Source organism: Malaclemys terrapin, chromosome 21 (assembly GCF_027887155.1).
Source record: "Malaclemys terrapin pileata isolate rMalTer1 chromosome 21, rMalTer1.hap1, whole genome shotgun sequence".
Classification (NCBI taxonomy): domain Eukaryota; kingdom Metazoa; phylum Chordata; order Testudines; family Emydidae; genus Malaclemys; species Malaclemys terrapin.
The window spans coordinates 10,162,049-10,181,510 of record NC_071525.1 but is presented as its reverse complement, the minus strand read 5'-3'; the positions used below and the strand labels follow the sequence as shown (position 1 = coordinate 10,181,510).

The window sequence follows — 19,462 nt, the reverse complement described above, 5'->3', positions numbered from 1 at the left end:
GCTCCATATGGGGATCAAAGATCTTCTGGCCCCAGGAGAGGCGACGGGTAGCACCCCACCCCTAGAGCTGTGGCAGCCGCATCCCAGGCTGGCTGTGAGTGAGTGCTGAGCTCCCCTTAGCGGGCTCCGGTCCCTGGGCTGGGCGTAGGGTGACTGGATACCAAGTGTGAAAAATTGGGATGGGGTGGGGGGGTGCCCATATAAGCAAAAGCCCCAAATATCGGGACTGTCCCTATAAAATCAGGACATCTGGTCACCCTAGTTGGGCGAAAGGTGCAGCCCCTGCGGCAGCAGGAGTGGAGCAGCCCTTACGCGAAAGGGAAAGCCGCTTCCTTCCTCTTTCCCCAGCACAGACGTTATGCAAAGGGGAGCGTGTTTTGCTGCGGTGCGTCAGCAGGCCCCTTTTACAGCTCCCAGGATGCCGGGGAGAGCAGCGCTGCTTGTGCTGGGTGAGTAGGGACTGGGGGGCTGGGTGTTGGGAGGCCGTGGGGATGGGCAGGAGGGCTGGGTGATTGTACTGCAGTCCCAGGGCACTGACAGCCCATGCAGGCTGCAGGGGGGAGCAACTGTCCCCAAGGAGTTTAGTGAGATTCAGAGGGATCCCCCTGCTGCAGGGATGGAGAGGGAGACTCAGTCTCCATGGCCCATTCAGTCCCTGGCCAGTCTGCAGACAGCCCCAAGGGGGCAGTTAGTGCCAAGGAAAGGGCCATTTTAGCTGCGGGCATGAGGTGGCAGCGAGGTTTGGTGACGGCCAGGGAAGACATTTCACTGTCCAAGAGCAGGCGAGACATCAGCCCCATTCACCAAGCTGCAGAGCCGGGGACACCAGGGGAGCAGCATGTGTCCTGTCCAGCTCAGCGTGGGCTCCCCTGGGGTTTGCTGGCTTCCCAGATCTTCACACTCCGGGGAATGAAGAGAGCTGGGCTCTGGTACCAGGAGGGATCCAACGTGGTCCTACGGAGGGACACGCCATGGCCAATGCCAGTGGGGCAGCAGAGCCGGGCACAGTGGGGTGGGGCGGGTGAGCTGCTGGGGTAGCTGGGATGTGCTGCCAGCAGGTGTCTCACGTGTGACAAACCAGCTGCAGGTTTGAATGCACATTACCACAGCAAACCCCAGCAGCACTTTGAGTCCATGGACTCACCCTGAGCCCATCTCAGACGGGTTCTGGTCTGTGCTTAGTCCTGACGGTGCAGCTCTAGGAGTCTGGACACCTGGGCTCTCTCCCCAGCTCTGCCCCAGACAGGGCCGGCTCTAGCTTTTTTGCTGCCCCAAGCAGCAAAAAAAAGCGCCATCCCCGAGCCCCCCCGCCGAGCGCCGCGCCGCCCCCCTGCCGAGCACGGGAGCCCGCCCCCCCCCCCGCGCCGTCCCCCCCACCCAGCGCCGCGCCGCCGGAGCCCGCCCCCGCCGAGCGCTGCCGGAACCCCCCTCCAGCGCCGCACCCGCGCCACACCCCCCCCGAGCGCCGCGCGCCGGAACCCCCCCCCCGAGCACTGAGCCCCGCGCTGCCCCCCCCCGCCGAGCGCCGCGCTGCCGGAGCCCGCCCCCGCCCCCTGCCGAGCGCCGCCGAAACCCCCCCCTCCAGCGCTGCGCCCGCGCCGCCCCCTCGCCGAGCCCTGCGCAACCAGAGCCCGCCCGCCCCCCCAGCACCGCGCTGCGCCACCAGAGCGCCCCCCCCCGCGGAATGCCGCGCCACGCTTCCCCCCCCCGCCCCTTACCAGGTGCCGCCCCAAGCATGTGCTTGGGTGCCTGGTGCCTGGAGCCGGCCCTGGCCCCAGACTCCATGGGAGGCCTTGGAGGAGCCCCCTGGCCCATGTGGGCTCCATGTCCCCATGTGCAGGGGAGGTGAGGGCTCTGACCGCCTGGGGAGCTGGCTCCCTGCCTAGATTGTGACGCAAAAAGGGACCTCTGTGATCCCCGCATCTGAGCAGCTGCTCGACACAGGCCAGGGGGCTTCCCGTAACTGCCCCCGTGCTGGTGTCGGAGGAAACAGGCTCTGCACTCAGCCTCGCTCCTTCTCGTTTCTTTTGCAGCCCTTGGACTAGCTGGTGAGTCCTGCTCGTCTGATTATTCCTGCTAGCATAAACTCCAGAGGCCCCAACCCCTAATGTGCAGGTACCAGGGGGTACTGCCTCTGCTCTCTTATACTAGACAGTACCTGGGTACCAGGAGGTGCTGCAGGGACATTACCCCTCTGCCCCCTACCACCAGACAGTACCTGGGTACCAGGAGGTGCTGCTGTGACATTACCCCACTGCCCCCTGCCACCAGGCAGTACCTGGGTACTGGGGGTGCTGCTATGACATTACCCCACTGCCCCCTAGTACTAGACAATACCTGGGTACTGGGGGTGCTGCTGTGACATTACCCCACTGCCCCCTAGTACTAGACAATACCTGGGTACTGGGGGTGCTGCTGTGACATTACCCCACTGCCCCCTAGTACTAGACAATACCTGGGTACCAAGGGGGCACCACTGGGACATTATCCCACGACCCCCTAATGCTAAACAGGACTTGGATGCCATGGGGCGCTACTAGAACATCGCCCCCTCCCCAATGCCAAACAATACTTGATAACCAGGGGCACTGCCCAGGCGGTCAGGTGCCTAACCCCTTTGGCAATCCCAGCCTAGAGCGTAGCCCTGCGCAGTTCCCTGGCTCCGGCCTCCCGTGCTGAGGGCATGGGGCTCATCTCCTCCTTTACGCTAAGGTCGGCTCTGTCCTGTTCTCTCCCTCCCTCTCCGCCGGCCCTTCAGCGACTGCACAAAAGCCCACGCTGACCCTTGACCCTCCGTGGAGCACAGTGTTTAGGGGGGAGAGCGTTACTCTGACATGCAGCACATCCCACCCTCCTGGACGGAGATTCACATGGTATCACAACGACAAGTTCTTCAGATCCACAGAAGAAAACAGTCTCAGAATTGAAAACATAAAGATGGGTGCTCCATGTAGATACCAGTGCGAGGCTCCTGGCTCCGGGCGAAGCGACCCCGTTCAGCTGACCATTTCTAATGGTGAGTAACATAAGAGCAGGTCGGAGCCATTCTGCTCTGCTCCTACCTGTGGGGCCCTGTGGCGCTGCTGCCCATTCTGCAGTGGGGCAAATCCAGCCTCCTGAAGCAGTGAGCGGAGGGAAATGCCGCCAGCTACCTGCCCACAGCTCCACTGGGGATCTGGCAGGGATCTAGCCTGCAGGTGGGGGGGCCACTTTTGTTGAATGGAAATTGGGGAAAACCACATGAAAAATAAGGGACAATTTAGGGAAACACCATTTCCCTTAGCAGACCATGTTGTTCTCTCACGTGTACATTTCTACTGCCCTCCGGAATACAGCGCAATTGTCGTAAGCTTCAATTTAATATTTCAAAAGCTCAAGGGGTGTTCCTTAAAATAAGGGATGGGTGGTCACCCTACGTGGAGGCCCCTGGCTGCAGCAGAAAGGACTTGGGGCACCTGCCCCCAGCTCGCTGGAGCCGGAGCAGCAGTGGGGCAGGCACGCTCCCGTCCCTGCAGTCCGGGGAGGCTGCTCCTGGGTTGGGCTGTGGTGGGGGATCAGTCAATAGAATCTGGGTTTGCTCCTAAATTCCACGGTGCAGGCCAGCGGGCACAACCCCCTCTTTCCCCCTCTGGGAGCTGCCATACCACCTCCTCTGATGCTGTTCCCTCCCGCTCGCTCTCTCCAGAGCCCTGACCCTGTCTCCTGCCTGCCCCTCTCTCAGCCTGGACTCACCCCTCTTGCTGTTCTCTGGCTCGCCTGCCCCGCCCTACCAGGGCAAATTAGTGTCTGACTTTCTCCTGGCTAGAAAGGATTTTTTTGTGGTTCACTTTTACCTGCGGCCTGGGGAACTTTTTTGCTTGACTCTCCCTCTCCCTCCCCACAAGGGGTGAGTGCGACTTGCAGCCCACAGCCTGCAGAACTGAGTGCACTGAGTTCCCTGGTGCCGCGATCTCCTGGAGCTGCTGCTCTCGGCAGAGGCGGACTAAAGTCTCCTGGGGCCCTGGCTGGAGCAAGTGGGGGGAGGAGCCAGGTGCCGGAACCGTGGCCCCGCCCCTTCTACCTGCAGCCCTGCCCATGGACTCACCCCATTCTGCCCTTCCCCCATGGCCCTGCCCCCGTTCCACACCCGGCCCAGCTCTGTCCCTTCCCCCTGAGGCCCTGCCCATGGCCCTGTCCCATTCCGCCAATCCCCCATGGCCCTGCCCCCATTCCACACCCACCCCAGCTCTGTCCCTTCCCCCTGTGGGCCTGCCCATGGCCCCACCCCATTCCGCCCTTCCCCCATGGCCCTGCCCCCATTCCACATCCAGCCCAGCTCTGTCCCTTCCCCCTGTGGCCCTGCCCATGGCCCCACCCCATTCCGCCCTTCCCCCATGGCCCTGCCCCCGTTCCACACCCAGCCCAGCTCTGTCCCTTCCCCCTGTGGCCCTGCCCATGGCCCCGTCCCATTCCGTCCTTCCCCCATGGCCCTGCCCCCATTCCACACCCAGCCCAGCTCTGTCCCTTCCCCCTGTGGCCCTGCCCATGGCCCCACCCCATTCCGCCCTTCCCCCATGGCCCTGCCCCCGTTCCACACCCAGCCCAGCTCTGTCCCTTCCCCCTGTGGCCCTGCCCACAGCCACGTCCCATTCCGCCCTTCCCCCTTGGCCCTGCCCCCGTTCTACACCCAGCCCAGCTCTGTCCCTTCCCCCTGAGGCCCTGCCCATGGCCCCGTCCCATTCCGCCCTTCCCCCATGGCCCTGCCCCCATTCCACACCCAGCCCAGCTCTGTCCCTTCCCCCGCGGGCCTGAGACTGGAGAAGTTCTGTGCCCTGGGGCCATGGTGGGCAGCAAGAGCTCCTCCAGCCCCATGGCCATGCCAGGGGGAGATTTTTCCAGGGGCCCCAAACTGGCTGGGGCCCCTGGGCACAGGCCCTGTTGGGCCATGCGGAAACGCGCCATTGGCTCTCGGTGTCTCTCTTTCAGATTGGCTGATTCTCCAGGCCCCTTATTATGCCGTGTTCGAAGGGGACCAGCTGCGCCTGAGGTGCTACGGATGGAGGGGAGCAAAGGTGTCTGGGATAAGCTATTACAGAGATGGAGCAAAAGTTGAACCATCCCATGTGAACTCAGAGCTGTTCATCAAACAAGCAAAGACACGTGACAGTGGCAGATATCACTGCACAGGATCAATAGTTACTAAAGTCCGTTCTCCTAAGGTGTCTATTTCTGTCCAAGGTGAGTAATTTTTGTGAGTGAGGGGGCAGTCCCAGCACACAGGACATACTCAGAGCTGAGCCCTGGTGCATCTTCTGTCAGTGGTGCAAGGCGTGACCTCGCACGTACGGTGTGTGCGAGGTCATGTGGTGCAGAGGACACCGTCACTATTGCTTGAGCCCATCACCTCTTTCTTCGCACAATAAGTAGCGGACATCCTGCCCCAGCTTCCTTGGAGGGGAAGGCTTTGCCTTTACCTAGATGCCATTAGGAAAGCTGTAATTTGGCCAAGTGACTTTAGTCCTAAATCTGGTCTCCCTTTGCTTTGACATTGGCGTAACTGCACTGGCTGCTACAACTGACATCCCCAGGGGTAAGTGAGGTCAGAATCGGGCCCTTTATCTCTAGTTGTAGGAGCAGCAGCGTTACAGCACAGCAGGCAGGGGCGGGCGACAGCGTAAAATGGATCCATTTTAGGAATGTGCCGAGGTGTCGGTTTGATTTTAAAGCTGAGATCTAACAGACTCGATTTGTCAATGTGATAAAAGCTGTAGCCAGTATTGGAATGGAATCTAAACAGGATAACCCCTTCTACAGAGCCCCATGAGCGGTTTGCTTACTCATTTTAATGCTAGGTTCTTTTCAGGTCAGCTTTTACCGGGGATAGTATTTCTCAGATCAGGTCACTTGGTTATTCTTAACCAATCAACAGTTTATTAATTCACTCCGGACCACACTGGTCTACCATTAACACGGCACCAGTCAAGTGTACACATAACAAGTGTTCTAGGCATGCACTGAACACACCAATAAAGTCTTACAACTGTCATAGACTAGCTCGGCAGGTGTACCGAGGAAGTGTGCAGATCACCGAAATTTCTTATTACATTTATTTACGTTCATCGGTTCTTTAATCCCTCTGATACATTTCTCACACTTCCAGGATTTCTCCAAGGAGGAAGGATACGCTTGTCTCAAAGGCACTTTTAAGGCTTAGCGTGTGGGCCCTGCTATTTAAATAGTTTGGGGTGAAAGGGACAAGTTTAAAATACCAAAAGCAATTGCGTAACGGTATTGTTTTAAATCTCTCTTAGGCCAGTTTGCCTGGGCTTACGTCAGAGACCCCTGCGTATGGCATTAGTTAGTGAGGGCTCACTAAAGAACGCAGACTCAACCAGCTAATCTGCAGTTTGTCATATTAAAGAATAGCAGGAGAAACACAATCTTTGAAATGAAATCTCACCACTTCTCCTGGCCCCGGTGACCCTGGCATAGGGGAGAGTCCTTTCCACCCAGCTGGTCCGGGCATCAGGTCACACGTCTGGATTCAGCAGCTTATTGGTAGGTTCTGTCAACTCTGCTTCGTACTGTGACCATGATGTGGGGGGCAGAGAGAGTCTTTCCCACCTGGGGGTTTAGCAAAGCTCTGAGGTCCACATGTGGTCACGGGTTATATCCCCTCTTATTTCTATCCGGCCCTGGTAAACGGGCACTCAAATGTCAGCTCTCCGTTTTTCAGCTGCTTCCATCAGTATCCAGCAGATGGTGTTGGGACATGACAAATTTCTTGGATGCTCCTATGCAGTGTTGTAGCCTTGTTGGTCCCAGGATATTAGAGAGACAAGGAATGGTGGGGAGAGAATTGCTTTTATTGGACCAACTTCTGATGGTGAGAGAGACAAGCTTTCAAGCCACACAGAGCTCTTCAACAGGGCTGGGAAAGGTACCGAGAGTGTCACAGCAGATTGTTTAGCATCAGGAGTTAATACATTTCAAGGGACCATTCAAGGGGAAGTGGCCAGTTAACATCCCTCCAGTCATAGGGAGGAGGAAACTGTAGGGGGCGAGTTTAGGGGGTTGTAGATTCTTGTAATAAGCCATAAATCCAGTGTCTCTATCGGTCCATGATTTTTAGTGTCTAGCTAAGTTCTGAATTGAAGTTCCCAGGCTCATCTTTTGAAGATGTTGTGCAGGTTTCCTTTGAGGACAAGGACCGAGAGGTCAGATATGCAGTGATCGTTTGTGAAAAGTGTTCGCCCACAGGTGATAGGTTTTTTTTTTTTCTTCTGTAATGTTTCTGTGTGAGTTAATTTGAGAGCGTAGTGCAGGGATGGGGAACCTACGGTGTATGGGCTGGATCCGGCCCACTGCTTAATTTCATCTGGCCTGCAGCAAGTCTCCACAACGTGGGCCAGAAGCCCTGAGCCTCAGTGCTCCCCACACACACACACAGCTCCTGGAAGCAGCCAGCATGTCCCTGTGGCTCCTAGGCGAAGGGGTGATCAGGGAAGCTCCGCGTGCTGCCCCCACCCCCAGCACCGGTTCTACAGCTCCCATTGGCCGGGAACTAGAGGGGGGGGGGCAGGGGTGGCACTTGCAGGCAGAGCGCAGAGCTGCTTGGCCATGCCTCTGCCTAGGGGCTGGACATGCCAGCTGCTTCCAGCCACAGTGCAGAGACAGGGCAGGCAGGGAGCCTGCCTTAGCCCCACTGCACCGCCGACCGGGAGCCACTTGAGGTAAGCACCGCACGGCCAAAGCCCGCACCCTGAACTCCCTGCCCCAGCCCTGAGCCCCCTCCCACACCCAAACTCCTTCCCAGAGCCACCACCCCAAACCTACTCCCACACCCAACCCCCTTCCCCAGCCCTGAGCCCCCTCCTGTACCCAAACTCCCTCCCGAGCCACCACCCCGAACCTCCTCCCACACCCAACCCCCTGCCCCAGCCCAGAGCCCCCCTCCCACACCCTGAACCCCCCATTTGTAGCCCCATCCCGGAGCCTAGGGGAAGCCCCAAGCCTCCGCGCTCCCCTGCGGGTCTGTGTGTGGGCCACTACTGATTTTTTCTGTGGGTCAACGGCCCCTGATAGAAAAAGGGTTCCCCACCCCTGGTGTAGTGATTGTCTCATTTCACCCACATAGTTGTTATTGGGGCATTCAGTGTGCTGGATGAGGTGCACCACATGTTGGGATAGGCACGTGTAGGACCCATGGATCTTGACAGATGTGTTGTGGGGGGTGTGGATCGTTGTAGCAGTGGAGCTGTGTCTGCAGGTTTTGCACCTGTTTTTCTGGCTGAGTCTGGTGCCGCTTTGGGCTGGTGGGTCCTGGCCTGTGGGCAGCTGAAAGATTCTAGAAAGAAATCTTTCCCAAACTTCCTCTTCCAGCCTTCAGATAACTTCCCAGCCCCTTCAAGCTCATCATCAGAAGCCAGCTCCCTACAGACCAGGACCCACCAACTCACCTAGTAGTTAGCTGTGACACTCTGAGGGGTTGTCTACACATAAACTGCAACAGTGACACAACGGCATCGTTGCCCCTGCAAGGCTGTAGCGCCTCAGTGAAGTCGCCACCTACACCAACAGACAGGATTCTTCCATCGGCATAGGTAATCCATCTCCCCGAGAGACGGTAGCTAGAATTCTCCTGTTGGCCTAGCCTATTCTACACCGGAGATTAAGTTGGTTTAACTGCGTTGCTCAGCGGGATGGATTTTTCACACTCCCGAGTGACAGTTATACCCACCTAATTTCCTAGTGTAGACTAGGCCTGAGGACCTTCCCCGGACCCAAAGAAGAGCTCTGTGTAAGCACGAAAGCTTGTCTCGCTCACCAACAGAAGTTGAGCCAATAAAAGATATTACCTCCCCCACCTTGTCTCTTCGATGCTCCTATTAGTCAGAAGGTTTAATTCATTCCATGGATTGTATTTCAGTATTAGCCTGGACTATGAACTGGGCTCCCCCCTTTTACATGCTTATATCTCTTAACATTCCTGTCTCTTGCTTGTGCTATACAATAGCTGTCACTTCTAGAGCGCAGCAACCAATTAGAAAGGAAACAAACAACCTCTTATAGTCCTCTAAATCCATGGACACAGGCCAGACATTCTTTGATTGTATCTAATACCTTTCACTTCACGTCTTCCAGGGCTTATCATAGGACATGAGACATTGCATCAGAGGAACAAGATGGATTATTCACACAGAGATAAATCAGGCAAACAAATGTGCAATGGGGCTGGAGGTGAAGGCAGGGTAGTTTGGATTTCTTGGGGAAACGGGGTTTGCCCTATTTTACCTTCAGTTTTCTGGGTCTCCCAGACAGTTGGCTCTAGTTGGTTTAACTCCTACAGCTTCCATCCTCCTCCCTGGCCCTTGGTTCACGCATAGGAGACATAGGGCACTCTGCATGGGAAAAGGAAGTTATTCCTGTCAGTCGCCTGGCAGGGGGTTTCCTTAGCTAGACTGAAAGAGATGGGAATCTTAGCCACAAGTGAATGATGGGAGTCTTTGATTTGGTTGGAAGATTCCTTATCAAAGATCAGAGCTTCCTTTCCTGGGAACTGCGTATTTTAACTTTAGCCTGATTAATGCTCCCCAGACAAGATGTCCCACCTGTTGGGATGGGGCTACTGACTCTCATTGGCTTTAGCTCTGAGGGGAAGCTAAAGGTTTGGAATATGCATAAGGGTGAGTGTTGACAATCTTACTTGCTGCAGACAGAAGGGCAGAGAATCAGTGGCGGATTAGCCACTGGGCCAACGGGGCCCATGCCCAGGAGTCTGGGCCAATTGGGAGGCCCCTGGAAAAATGGGCGCCCCCATGGCCTGACCCGCTCCCCCCACTCGCCCAGTGCTCCTGCCGGGTAGCAGGGGAAGCCCCAGCACCCCAACCCCGCTCCCCAGCAGGAGTGCCAGAGGTGTGAGAAGGGGGATTTCAGGTGGAAGGGGTCGGGAGGGGCCCCATTTGTTCTGGTCCAGGGCCCCACAAACCCCTAATCCACCTCTGCAAAGAAGGAGCAAGAGCCGTAGCTGCTAACAACGTATGTTTGAGAAATATTTTAATATCTGTATGTCTACATGGAGCAAAGCAAGTGGGGTTGGATAATACAATGAAAGACAATGATAATAATACCTAATAATGGCCACACAAATGATCATCTGGCACCTGCTACCTGCCTCCCTCAGTGGTTTGAACATTGGCCTGCTAAACCCAGGGTTGTGAGTTCAATCCTTGAGGGGGCCATTTAGGGATCTGGGGCAAAAATCTGTCTGAGGATTGCTCCTGCTTTGAGCAGGGGGTTGGACTAGATGACCTCCTGAGGTCCCTTCCAACCCTGATATTCTATGATGGGAGATAAAGCAGCAGAAGGTCCCTCGAAGGAGGCCTGTTCTGATGTGGTCAGAGGTTTTAAACACCAACAGGAAGTCAATGACAGGCTGTTACAGGGGATCAGGACTCCAAATGAGAGTGAAATGTTCTCTCACAGGGAAACAGATTCATTGTGATGGGAGATTTTAGGGATGGGGAGCAGAGATTGGGAATGGGGCAGGGAATAGATCCCTGTCTGTCTGGCAGTCTGAAATGCACTAGTTTCCAAAGCCCACCCTGGGCTCTGGCGCTGAACACTGCTGGTGACCAAGTCTGATCTCTGATCTCTTTCTAGAGTTGTTTTCGTCTCCGGTGCTGAGGGCAGCACACTCAGGTGACCCCATAGAAGGAAGCCCGGTGACTCTGAGTTGTGTCACACAGCTCAACCCCCAGAAATCGGACACATTGCTCCAGAGATTCTTCTACAAAGACAGCAGGGCCTTGGGAGAAGCTTGGAGTTCCCCTGACTACCACATCCCAGTGGCAGGGCTACAAGACTCAGGATCTTACCATTGTGAGGTGCAGTTTTCAAGTGTATGGAAACAGAGTCCCAAGTTAAAGATTGCTGTTAAACGTGAGTGTCTGGGGCAGGGATGCTGGGGGCAGGTTCTGAAGGTTCCCACCTACCTGGGATGGAAAGAAAACCACATGGAATCTATGCAGAGCTTCCTCTGGTTTCTGAGCCTGATAAATTCCATGGTGCAAAATAGAGTTTCGGAACGGCGGCTGGAGTTGAATCAGCTCTGCTCGCATAGGGCCAAAAGAGCACAGCACATCAGCTCGTGGGGGAACCCAACCAAGGTGGGGGGTGCTGGGGGCTGAGCTTGTGTGAGAATCTGGCCCTGGACACAATGAAATCTTGGCAGAGAACTTGATGCCAAAGCAACGGCTTGGAGGCCTCAGGGAGAGGAGCCAGTTGACATTGTCTTGGATTGTTCTGATTTGCTACTTTGACCCAGTTGAGGGGATAGGTGGGACTGACCCAAATAAAGGGCCTGGTTTTGCTCCCATTGGAGTCAATGGAAAAACTCCCCTTGCTACAGTGAGAGCAGGATCACAGCAGAGCCTAGACTGACTGATGGTGCAAAGTGGATCTGGGCATGTTTTTGGCAGGCAGATTAACCCTCATGTGTCAGGGCTGAAGCCGATTTGACTATCAGCGACCAGGCTGGGTCCTGCGATGAGGGCAGATGATCCCCCAGCTGCAGGTTCTGACTGTGACGGGATCCCCGGAGTGCAGCCTGGGACTGTGGGACCACTGAGCCCCCTAACTCTCCAGCCTGGGCTGTCTCTCACAATGCTTTGCTAGTGACAAGCAGCAAACCCCTCCAGATGCTGTGATCACTCAGCCCAACAGCATGTGAAGCCTCCCACCCAGCTAGATTGCATGAATGCTCCCAGAGCCACTGGGGTTATTTAGTCTGCAGAAGAGAAGAGTGAGGGGGGATTGGATAGCTGCTTTCAACTACCTGAAAGGGGGTTCCAAAGAGGATGGAGCTCGGCTGTTCTCAGTGGTGGCAGATGACAGAACAAGGAGTAATGGTCTCAAGTTGCAGTGGGGGAGGTCTAGGTTGGATATTAGGAAACACTATTTCACTAGGAGGGTGGTGAAGCACTGGAATGGGTTACCTAGGGAGGTGGTGGAATCTCCATCCTTAGAGGTTTTTAAGGCCCGGCTTGACAAAGCCCTGGCTGGGATGATTTAGTTGGGAATTGGTCCTGCTTTGAGCAGGGGGTTGGACTAGTGACCTCCTGAGGTCCCTTCCAACCCTGATATTCTATGAATCACACAGAGAAAGGCAGCAGTCAAATCCCCCCAGCTCCCGGCCTTGTACCTCAGAAATATACCATCTTGCACTGCTCAAGACAAGCAGTGCGAATTTATTAATTGGTTCACCACTTCATCAATGAAAAGTGGACATACACCAGCCGTTGCAAACCTGAGCAGATTTACCACACACTTCATGTGGGCCCATGATTCATAGTGTTGTGGGCCTGGGCCCTCATTCTGTCCCCTCCCCAAATCAATGCTGTACACACAGGACCCCTACCCTTACCTGGGGGCAGAAGTGCTGATCTGACCAGATGGCACCGAGCCCATCCCTTGGGTCACCGCAGCACATCCTGCCCTCCTTTGTCCCCCTCTCCCACAGGAATCCCGGTGTCCCGAGTCTCCCTGGAGGTCCAGCCCCTCAGGGGGCAGGTGACGGAAGGGGAGCGGCTGGTGCTGAACTGCTCTGTGAGTATGGGCACGGGGCCAATCACCTTCTCCTGGTACCGGGAAGACTCCAATCAGTCTCTGAGAACAGAGACTCGGAGCTCTCAGAGGATGGTCTATGAGATCCCCGCGGCCACGGAGACCGATACAGGGGAGTATTACTGCATGGCCTCCAATGGCAACGCTCCAGCACCGAGCCCAAGGGTGAAAGTTGCCGTGAAGGGTGAGTCAGGTCCCAGCTGAGTGATGTGGTGACAGGGGCTTTACCCCGCCTGGGTGGGCATGAGAGACTCTCCCTAGCCATAAGGTCAGCAGTGGGATGTTGGGGGGATACTGTTGCTGGCTTGGGCCTGCTGAGAGGGACGAGGCCTATGGCTGTAGCAGCTGGAAGCCCCAGGGAGGGACATGGCCTCCGCACGGGGCTGTGAATGGAGTTGGTTGAAATGCATTTGTCAAACTCCCCCACAGGGCAGAGAGGCCCGTCACACGCACCCCGGGGGGTACCTCTGCCGACTTCCAGCCTCCCCACCCTGCAGAGATGGGGCATGTTACACTGCGCCCTCGGGCAGGCTGCTGGCAACCGGGAGAACCAGGAATTGGGCTCTAAATGTACGAGCCTCTGCTGCCTGAGGCGAAAGCCCCAGCTTGGCAGCCACGGCTGTAGCAGTCTCAGCCACCACTAGGCGTGGCCCAGACACCAAGCTGGTGGGTGTGGGGTACGCTTGTGCCCAGGGGGATCACAGCTGGCGGGGAGGTGGCTGGGCCTAGCTGGGCCTCAGAGCAGCCTAGGGTTGCCAGGCGTCCGGTTTTAGACCAGAACGCCTGGTTGAAAAGGGACCCTGGTGGCTCTGGTCAGCACCTCCGACTGGGCAGTTAAAAGTCCGGTCGGAGGTGCTGCGACACGAAGGCAGGTTCCCTAACTGTCCAGGCTCCGCGTTTTGCCCCCGCCAGCAGGTCTGGCTCCTAGACGGGAAGGGCCCCTAGGCTCCGCACGCTGTCCCCGCCCCGAGCACCAGCTCTGCACTCCCATTGGCCAGGAACTGCGGCCAATGGGAGCTGTGGGGGCGGTGCCTGTGGGCGAGAGCACCACACAGAGCCACTTGTCACGCCTCCACCTGGGAGCTGGACGTGCTGGCTGCTTCCGGGATACAGCACGGAATCAGGACAGGCAGGAACCCTGTCTTACGCTGCCCCCCCGCTGCGCTGCTGACTGGGAGCCGCCGGAGGGAAGCCCATGCCCCAACCCCAGTCCTGAGCCCCCCCAAACCTGGAGCTCCCTCCTGCACTCCAAACCTCTCATCCCTGGCCCCATCCCAGAATCTGCACCCCCAGATGGAGCCCTCACATCCCCCTGCACCCCAACCTCCTGCCTCAACCTGCAGCCCACTCCTGCACCCTGAACTCCTCTGCCCCACCCCCCAGCCTGGAGCCTCCTCCTGCACCCCAAACCCCTCATCCCCAGCCCCACCCCAGAGCCCTCACCCCCAGATGAAGCCCTCACCTCCCCCTGCACCCCAACCCCCTGCCTCAACCTGCAGCCCCCTCCTGCACCCTGAACCCCTCATCCCCAGCCAGGGCCGGCTCTAGGTTTTTGGCTGCCCCCCACTCCAGCCCTGGGCTCTCCCCCTCCCAACTGCACCCTCCTTCTGCCCCAGCCCTGGGTCACTGGTAACTCGCTCCCAGGGCGGGTCATTCAGCAGGAATTTTGGATGTGCACAGAACACAGACAGGATTGGTTCCCATATGGTTACAGAACTGCAGTAAAGTGGAACAATTTTCAGCTTGTGTGATTGGAGGATGTCTGGATGCATATTGTAAGACTGTTCTACATAAATGAGGAAAAGTTGAGGTGCCTTTATTATTCTTTTGGTCCACTCTTTGTTTCTATGGGGAATGCACTATCACGGTCTTTCTTTTAAACAAATAAAACTAAAACTTAAAAAAAAAAAAAAAAAGCAATGGCTGTTGAAAATAGCAATTCCAGTCTTAATAACCACTGGGAAGCATTTCTTGCTCAATTTATCCTATTTTTTCTACAGCAAGTTACAGTGGATCAGTATATTTGATTTGGGAGAAATGAAGTAACAGCTGCCCAAATGGAGCTTGAGCTCTCCTGAATTTTGAGGGTGTTCAAATCTGGAAGGCAGGTGCTAGATTCCCTTTCTGAATATTAGCTATATCTGGAAAGGAAAAGTCAATTTCTGCTTCCATGACTCAGAAGTGCAAATCCTCCTACATGCCCGATACTGTATCTAAAGCTGCCCAGGTCCTCTAGCAGAGCCTCGCCTCCCTTACTTTTATTTTAAATTCTAGTGGGATCCACGTACCTCCCTTGCTAGGCTTCAGATAGAGAGGTGCACTGTCCCTTTGTAGGGTTACCATACGTCCGGTTTTTCCCGGACATGTCCGGCTTTTCAGCAATCAAACCCCCGTCCGGGGGGAATTGCCGAAAAGCCACACATGTGCGGGAAAATGGCCGGCACTTCCCCTCCCGCTGCGGCTCTGCTCCACTCCTCCTCTCTCAGATTTACAGAGCCAAGCTGCCCGAGCCAGCGCTACTGGATTCGGGCAGCCTCCCCCCGCCTCCAGACCCCGAGCCCCCAGCCAGGCACTTCTCCTACCCGGCTCCAGCTGAGCTGCTCCCGCGGTGCAAGGTCCGGAGGCAGGGGGGGCTGCCCGAAGCCGGTAACGCTGGCTCGGGCAGCTCTGCTCTGTAAGTCTGAGGGGGAGGAGCCGAGCAGCTCGGCTGGAGCCGGGGAAGGGACGTGCCCAGCCAGCTCTGGGTCCTGAGGCAGGGGAGGGCTGCCCGAAGCCAGCAGCTCGGCTCTTACATTCTGAGAGGGGAGGAGCAGCTCAGCTGGAGTCCAGGTAGGAGAAGTGGGGTCCGGAGGCGGGGCTGGGGGGTGCTGAGCGGGCCGGGGGGGCCAGGGGGTGCTCAGCCGGGGTCCGGGCCAGGGGGTGCTGAGCGGGCCGGGGGGCCGGCGGGGCTGGGGGGCGCTGAGCGGGCCGGGGGATGCTCGGCCGGGGGTCCGGGGGCCGGCGGGGCCAGGGGGTGCTCGGCCAGGGGCCGGCCCAGGCTGGAAACGCCGGGGGGGGGCAGCCTGGGCCGCTCCTCCTCCCCCCACACCCCCCCTTACCTGCTTCAGGCTTCCCGCGAATCAAATGTTCGCGGGAAGCAGGGGAGGGGGCGGAGTTGGGGCGGGGACTTTGAGGAAGGGGCGGAGTTGGGGCGTGGGCGGGGCTGGGGGTGGGGCCGGGGTCCGGTGGAGTGTCCTCCTTTTGGAGGCTCGAAATATGGTAACCCTACCTTTAGTCTCCCCAATTCCTTCTTTGGGGGAGAGCCCAGGGCTGGGGCAGCAGGGGGTGCGGGTGGGGGCCAGAGCTGGGGTCGCAAGGGGTGTGGGCGAGGGGAGCCCAGGGCAAGGGGGGGACGGCAAAAAACCTAGAGCTGGCTCTGTTCCTACCATTCACAGCAAGCTGCAGATTTCAGTTCCATACTCCTTTCCCACACCCCTTTCTGTTGCTAGTGGCCAAGGGAATGCTGGGAAATGTAGTTCTTTCCCTGCTCCAGGGCTGGCTCTATAGGCAGGGAGCTAACCAAGGAACTACAGCTCCCAGGGACCCCTGTTGGTTCTTAGCTCCCATGCTGGATTCTTGTCCCCCTTTGCAAATCTGCCACCGCAAGCAACTGCTTGCTTTGCTGGTGCCTAGAGCCGGCCCTGTCCCCAGCCCCATCCCAGAGCCCGCACCCCCATATGGAGCCCTCACAATCTCCTGCGCCCCAAACCCTTGCCCCAACCCAAAGCCCGCTCCCACACCCTGAACCCCTCTGCCCCACCCCCCAGTCTGGAGCCCCCTCCTGCACCCCAAACCCCTCATAGAATCATAGATTATCAGGGTTGGAAGGGACCTCAGGAGGTCATCTAGTCCAACCCCCTGCTCAAACCAGGACCAATCCCCAACTAAATCATCCCAGCCAGGGCTTTGTCAAGCCTGACCTTAAAAACCTCTAAGGAAGGAGATTCCACCACCTCCCTAGGTAACCCATTCCAGTGCTTAACCATCCTCCTAGTGAAAAAGTTTTCCTAATATCCAACCTAAACCTCCCCCACTGCAACTTGAGACCATTACTCCTTGTTCTGTCATCTGGTATCACTGAGAACAGTCTAGATCCATCCTCTTTGGAACCCCCTTTCAGGTAGTTGAAAGCAGCTATCAAATCCACCCTCATTCTTCTCTTCTGCAGACTAAATAATCCCAGTTCCTTCAGCCTCTCCTCATAAATCATGTGCTCCAGACCCCTAATCATTTTTGTTCTGCCCAGTGCAGTTGTCTGGGAGCTGACCTTGTTCATGAAGACAGAGGCAAAAAAAAGCATTGAGTACATTAACTTTCTCCACCTCCTCTGTCACTAAGTTGCCTCCCTCATTCAGTAAGGTGCTCACACTTTCCTCGACCATCTTCTTGTTGCTAACATATCTGTAGAAACCTTTCTTGTTGCTCTTAACATCCCTTTGTCCAATCTTCCACTTCTTCTAAGCTTCTTTTTTGTCTTGAAGATCAGCAAGGATTTCACTGTTAATCCAAGCTGGTCACCTGCCATATTCACTATTCTTTCTACACATCGGGGTGGTTTGTTCCTGCAACCTCAATGAGGATTCTTTAAAATACAGCCAGCTCTCCTGGACTTCTTTCCCCCTCATATTATTCTCCCAGGGGATCCTGCCCATCAGTTCCCTGAGGGAGTCAAAGTCTGCTTTTCTGAAGTCCAGGGTCCGTATTCTGCTGCTCTCCTTTCTTCCTTGTGTCAGGATCCTGAACTCGACCATCTCATGGTCACTGCCTCCCAAGTTCCCATCCACTTTTGCTTCCCCTACTATTTCTTCCCAGTTTGTGAGCAGCAGATCAAGAAAAGCTCTGCCCCTAGTTGATTCCTCCAGCATTTGCACCAGGAAATTGTCCCCTACACTTTCCAAAAGCTTCCTGGATTGTCTGTGCACCGCTCTATTGCTCTCCCAGCAGCTATCGGGGTGATTGAAGTACCCCATGAGAACCAGGGCCTGTGATCTAGTAACTTCTGCTAGTTGCCTGAAGAAAGCCTCGTCCACCTCATCCCCTTGGTCTGGTGGTCTATAGCAGATTCCCACCATGACATCACCCTTGTTGCTCACCCTTCTAAACTTAATCCAGAGACAGTTTTTCTGCAGTTTCATACCGGAGCTCTGAGCAGTCATACTCCTCTTTTACATACAATGCAACTCCCTCACCTTTTCTGCCCTGCCTGTCCTTTCTGAACAATTTATATCCATCCATGACAGTACTCCAGTCATGTGAGTTATCCCACCAAGTCTCTGTTATTCCAATCATATCATAATTCCTTGACTGTGCCAGGACTTCCAGTTCTCCCTGCTTGTTTCCCAGGCTTCTTGCATTTGTGTATAGGCACTTAAGCTAACTTGCTGATTGTCCTGCTTTCTCAGTATGAGGCAGGAGTCCTCCCGTCTTGCACTTTCCTGCTCGTGCTTCCTCCCAGTATCCCACTTCCCCACTTACCTCAGGGCTTTGGTCTCCTTCCCCCAGTGAACCTAGTTTAAAACCCTCCTCACTAAGTTAGCCAGCCTGCTTGCGAAGATGCTCTTCCCTCTCTTTGTTAGGTGAAGCCCATCTCTGCCTAGCAATCCTTCTTCTTGGAACACCATCCCATGGTCGAAGAATCCAAAGCCTTCTCTCCGACACCACCTGCGTAGTCATTCGTTGACTTCCACGATTCCACGGTCTCTACCCGGGCCTTTTCCTTCCACAGGGAGGATGGACAAGAACACCACTTGTGCCTCAAACTCCTTTATCCTTCTTCCCAGAGCCACGTAGTCTCACCCCCCAGCTCCACCCCAGATCCCGCATCCCCATATGGAGCCCTCACAATCTCCTGCACCCCAACCCCCTGCCCCAACCCAGAGCCCGCTCCCACACCCTGAACCCCTCTGCCCCACCCCCCAGTCTGGAGCCCCCTTTTTCACCCTAAACCCCTCATCCCCAGCCCCATCCCAGAGCCTGCACCCCCAGATGGAGCCCTCACCCCCTCCCGCACCCTAACACCCTACCCCAGCCCAGTGAAAGGGTGGGGGAGAGCGAGCCACTGAGGGAGGAGGAATGTAGTGAGTGAGGGGCAGGGGATGTGGCCTCGGAGAAGGGGCAGGGCTAGAGTGTTCGGTTTTGTGCAATTAGAAAGTTGGCAACCCTAGAGCAGCCTGCTGCCTCAATGACACGAGGGGTAAATGGGCTGACGCGCCAGGTCCAGAACACGATGGTCCTTCCCTTTGAATGACCTGATATCTGTACAAGGCAGCGCCAAGGAGCCCAGCCAGGGACCCGGCCCACGGTGCTGGGCATTACACCAACAGAGCCAGGAAACACTCTCGCCCAGAGAGCTCCTAATCCTAGTGAATTCCCTGCCCCTCCTCTCAGCTCCCTGGGGTACAGGCTGAGCCCTGACCTGCCCTGATTTTCTGTCAGTTCCAGTGTCCCCGCCTCGCCTGACCGTCAGCACGGCCAGTGCCTGGGCCACCATCGGGGACGTGGTGGAGATCCGGTGCGAGTCGCCCCGCGGCTCAGCCCCCATCCTCTATCGGTTTCATCACGAGGGGGCTGCTCTGGGGAACAGGACGGTCAGTTCCCGAGGGCCAGGATCCCTCGCCCTGAATGTGACATCTGAGCGGGATGCTGGGACCTACTCCTGCGAGGCTGATAATGGCATGGCCAGCGGCCCCCAGCACAGCGACCCCTTCCACCTCTCTGTGCTCGGTATGCCGGCTCCACGCGCTCCCTCGGGGTGGGGCAGGATCTCTGTGTGTAGACCGGGATGATGGTGGGACGAGCTGCGGTGGTGACTGTGGGGAGC

At 56.6% G+C, this 19,462-nt stretch overlaps 1 protein-coding gene across 1 annotated transcript in view; it reads left to right on the top strand.

The window, feature by feature from the left end:
- Positions 1–358: 358 nt before the first annotated feature.
- LOC128827139 (Fc receptor-like protein 3) overlaps positions 359–19,462 on the top strand; it is a 32,518-nt gene continuing 13,414 nt past the window's right edge. The window contains exons 1-7 of the mRNA XM_054010899.1: positions 359–449; positions 2,034–2,048; positions 2,759–3,016; positions 4,966–5,217; positions 10,642–10,920; positions 12,500–12,787; positions 19,078–19,365. Coding sequence (XP_053866874.1) covers positions 359–449; positions 2,034–2,048; positions 2,759–3,016; positions 4,966–5,217; positions 10,642–10,920; positions 12,500–12,787; positions 19,078–19,365 — 1,471 coding nt within the window. The remainder of the gene's footprint in view (positions 450–2,033; positions 2,049–2,758; positions 3,017–4,965; positions 5,218–10,641; positions 10,921–12,499; positions 12,788–19,077; positions 19,366–19,462) is intronic.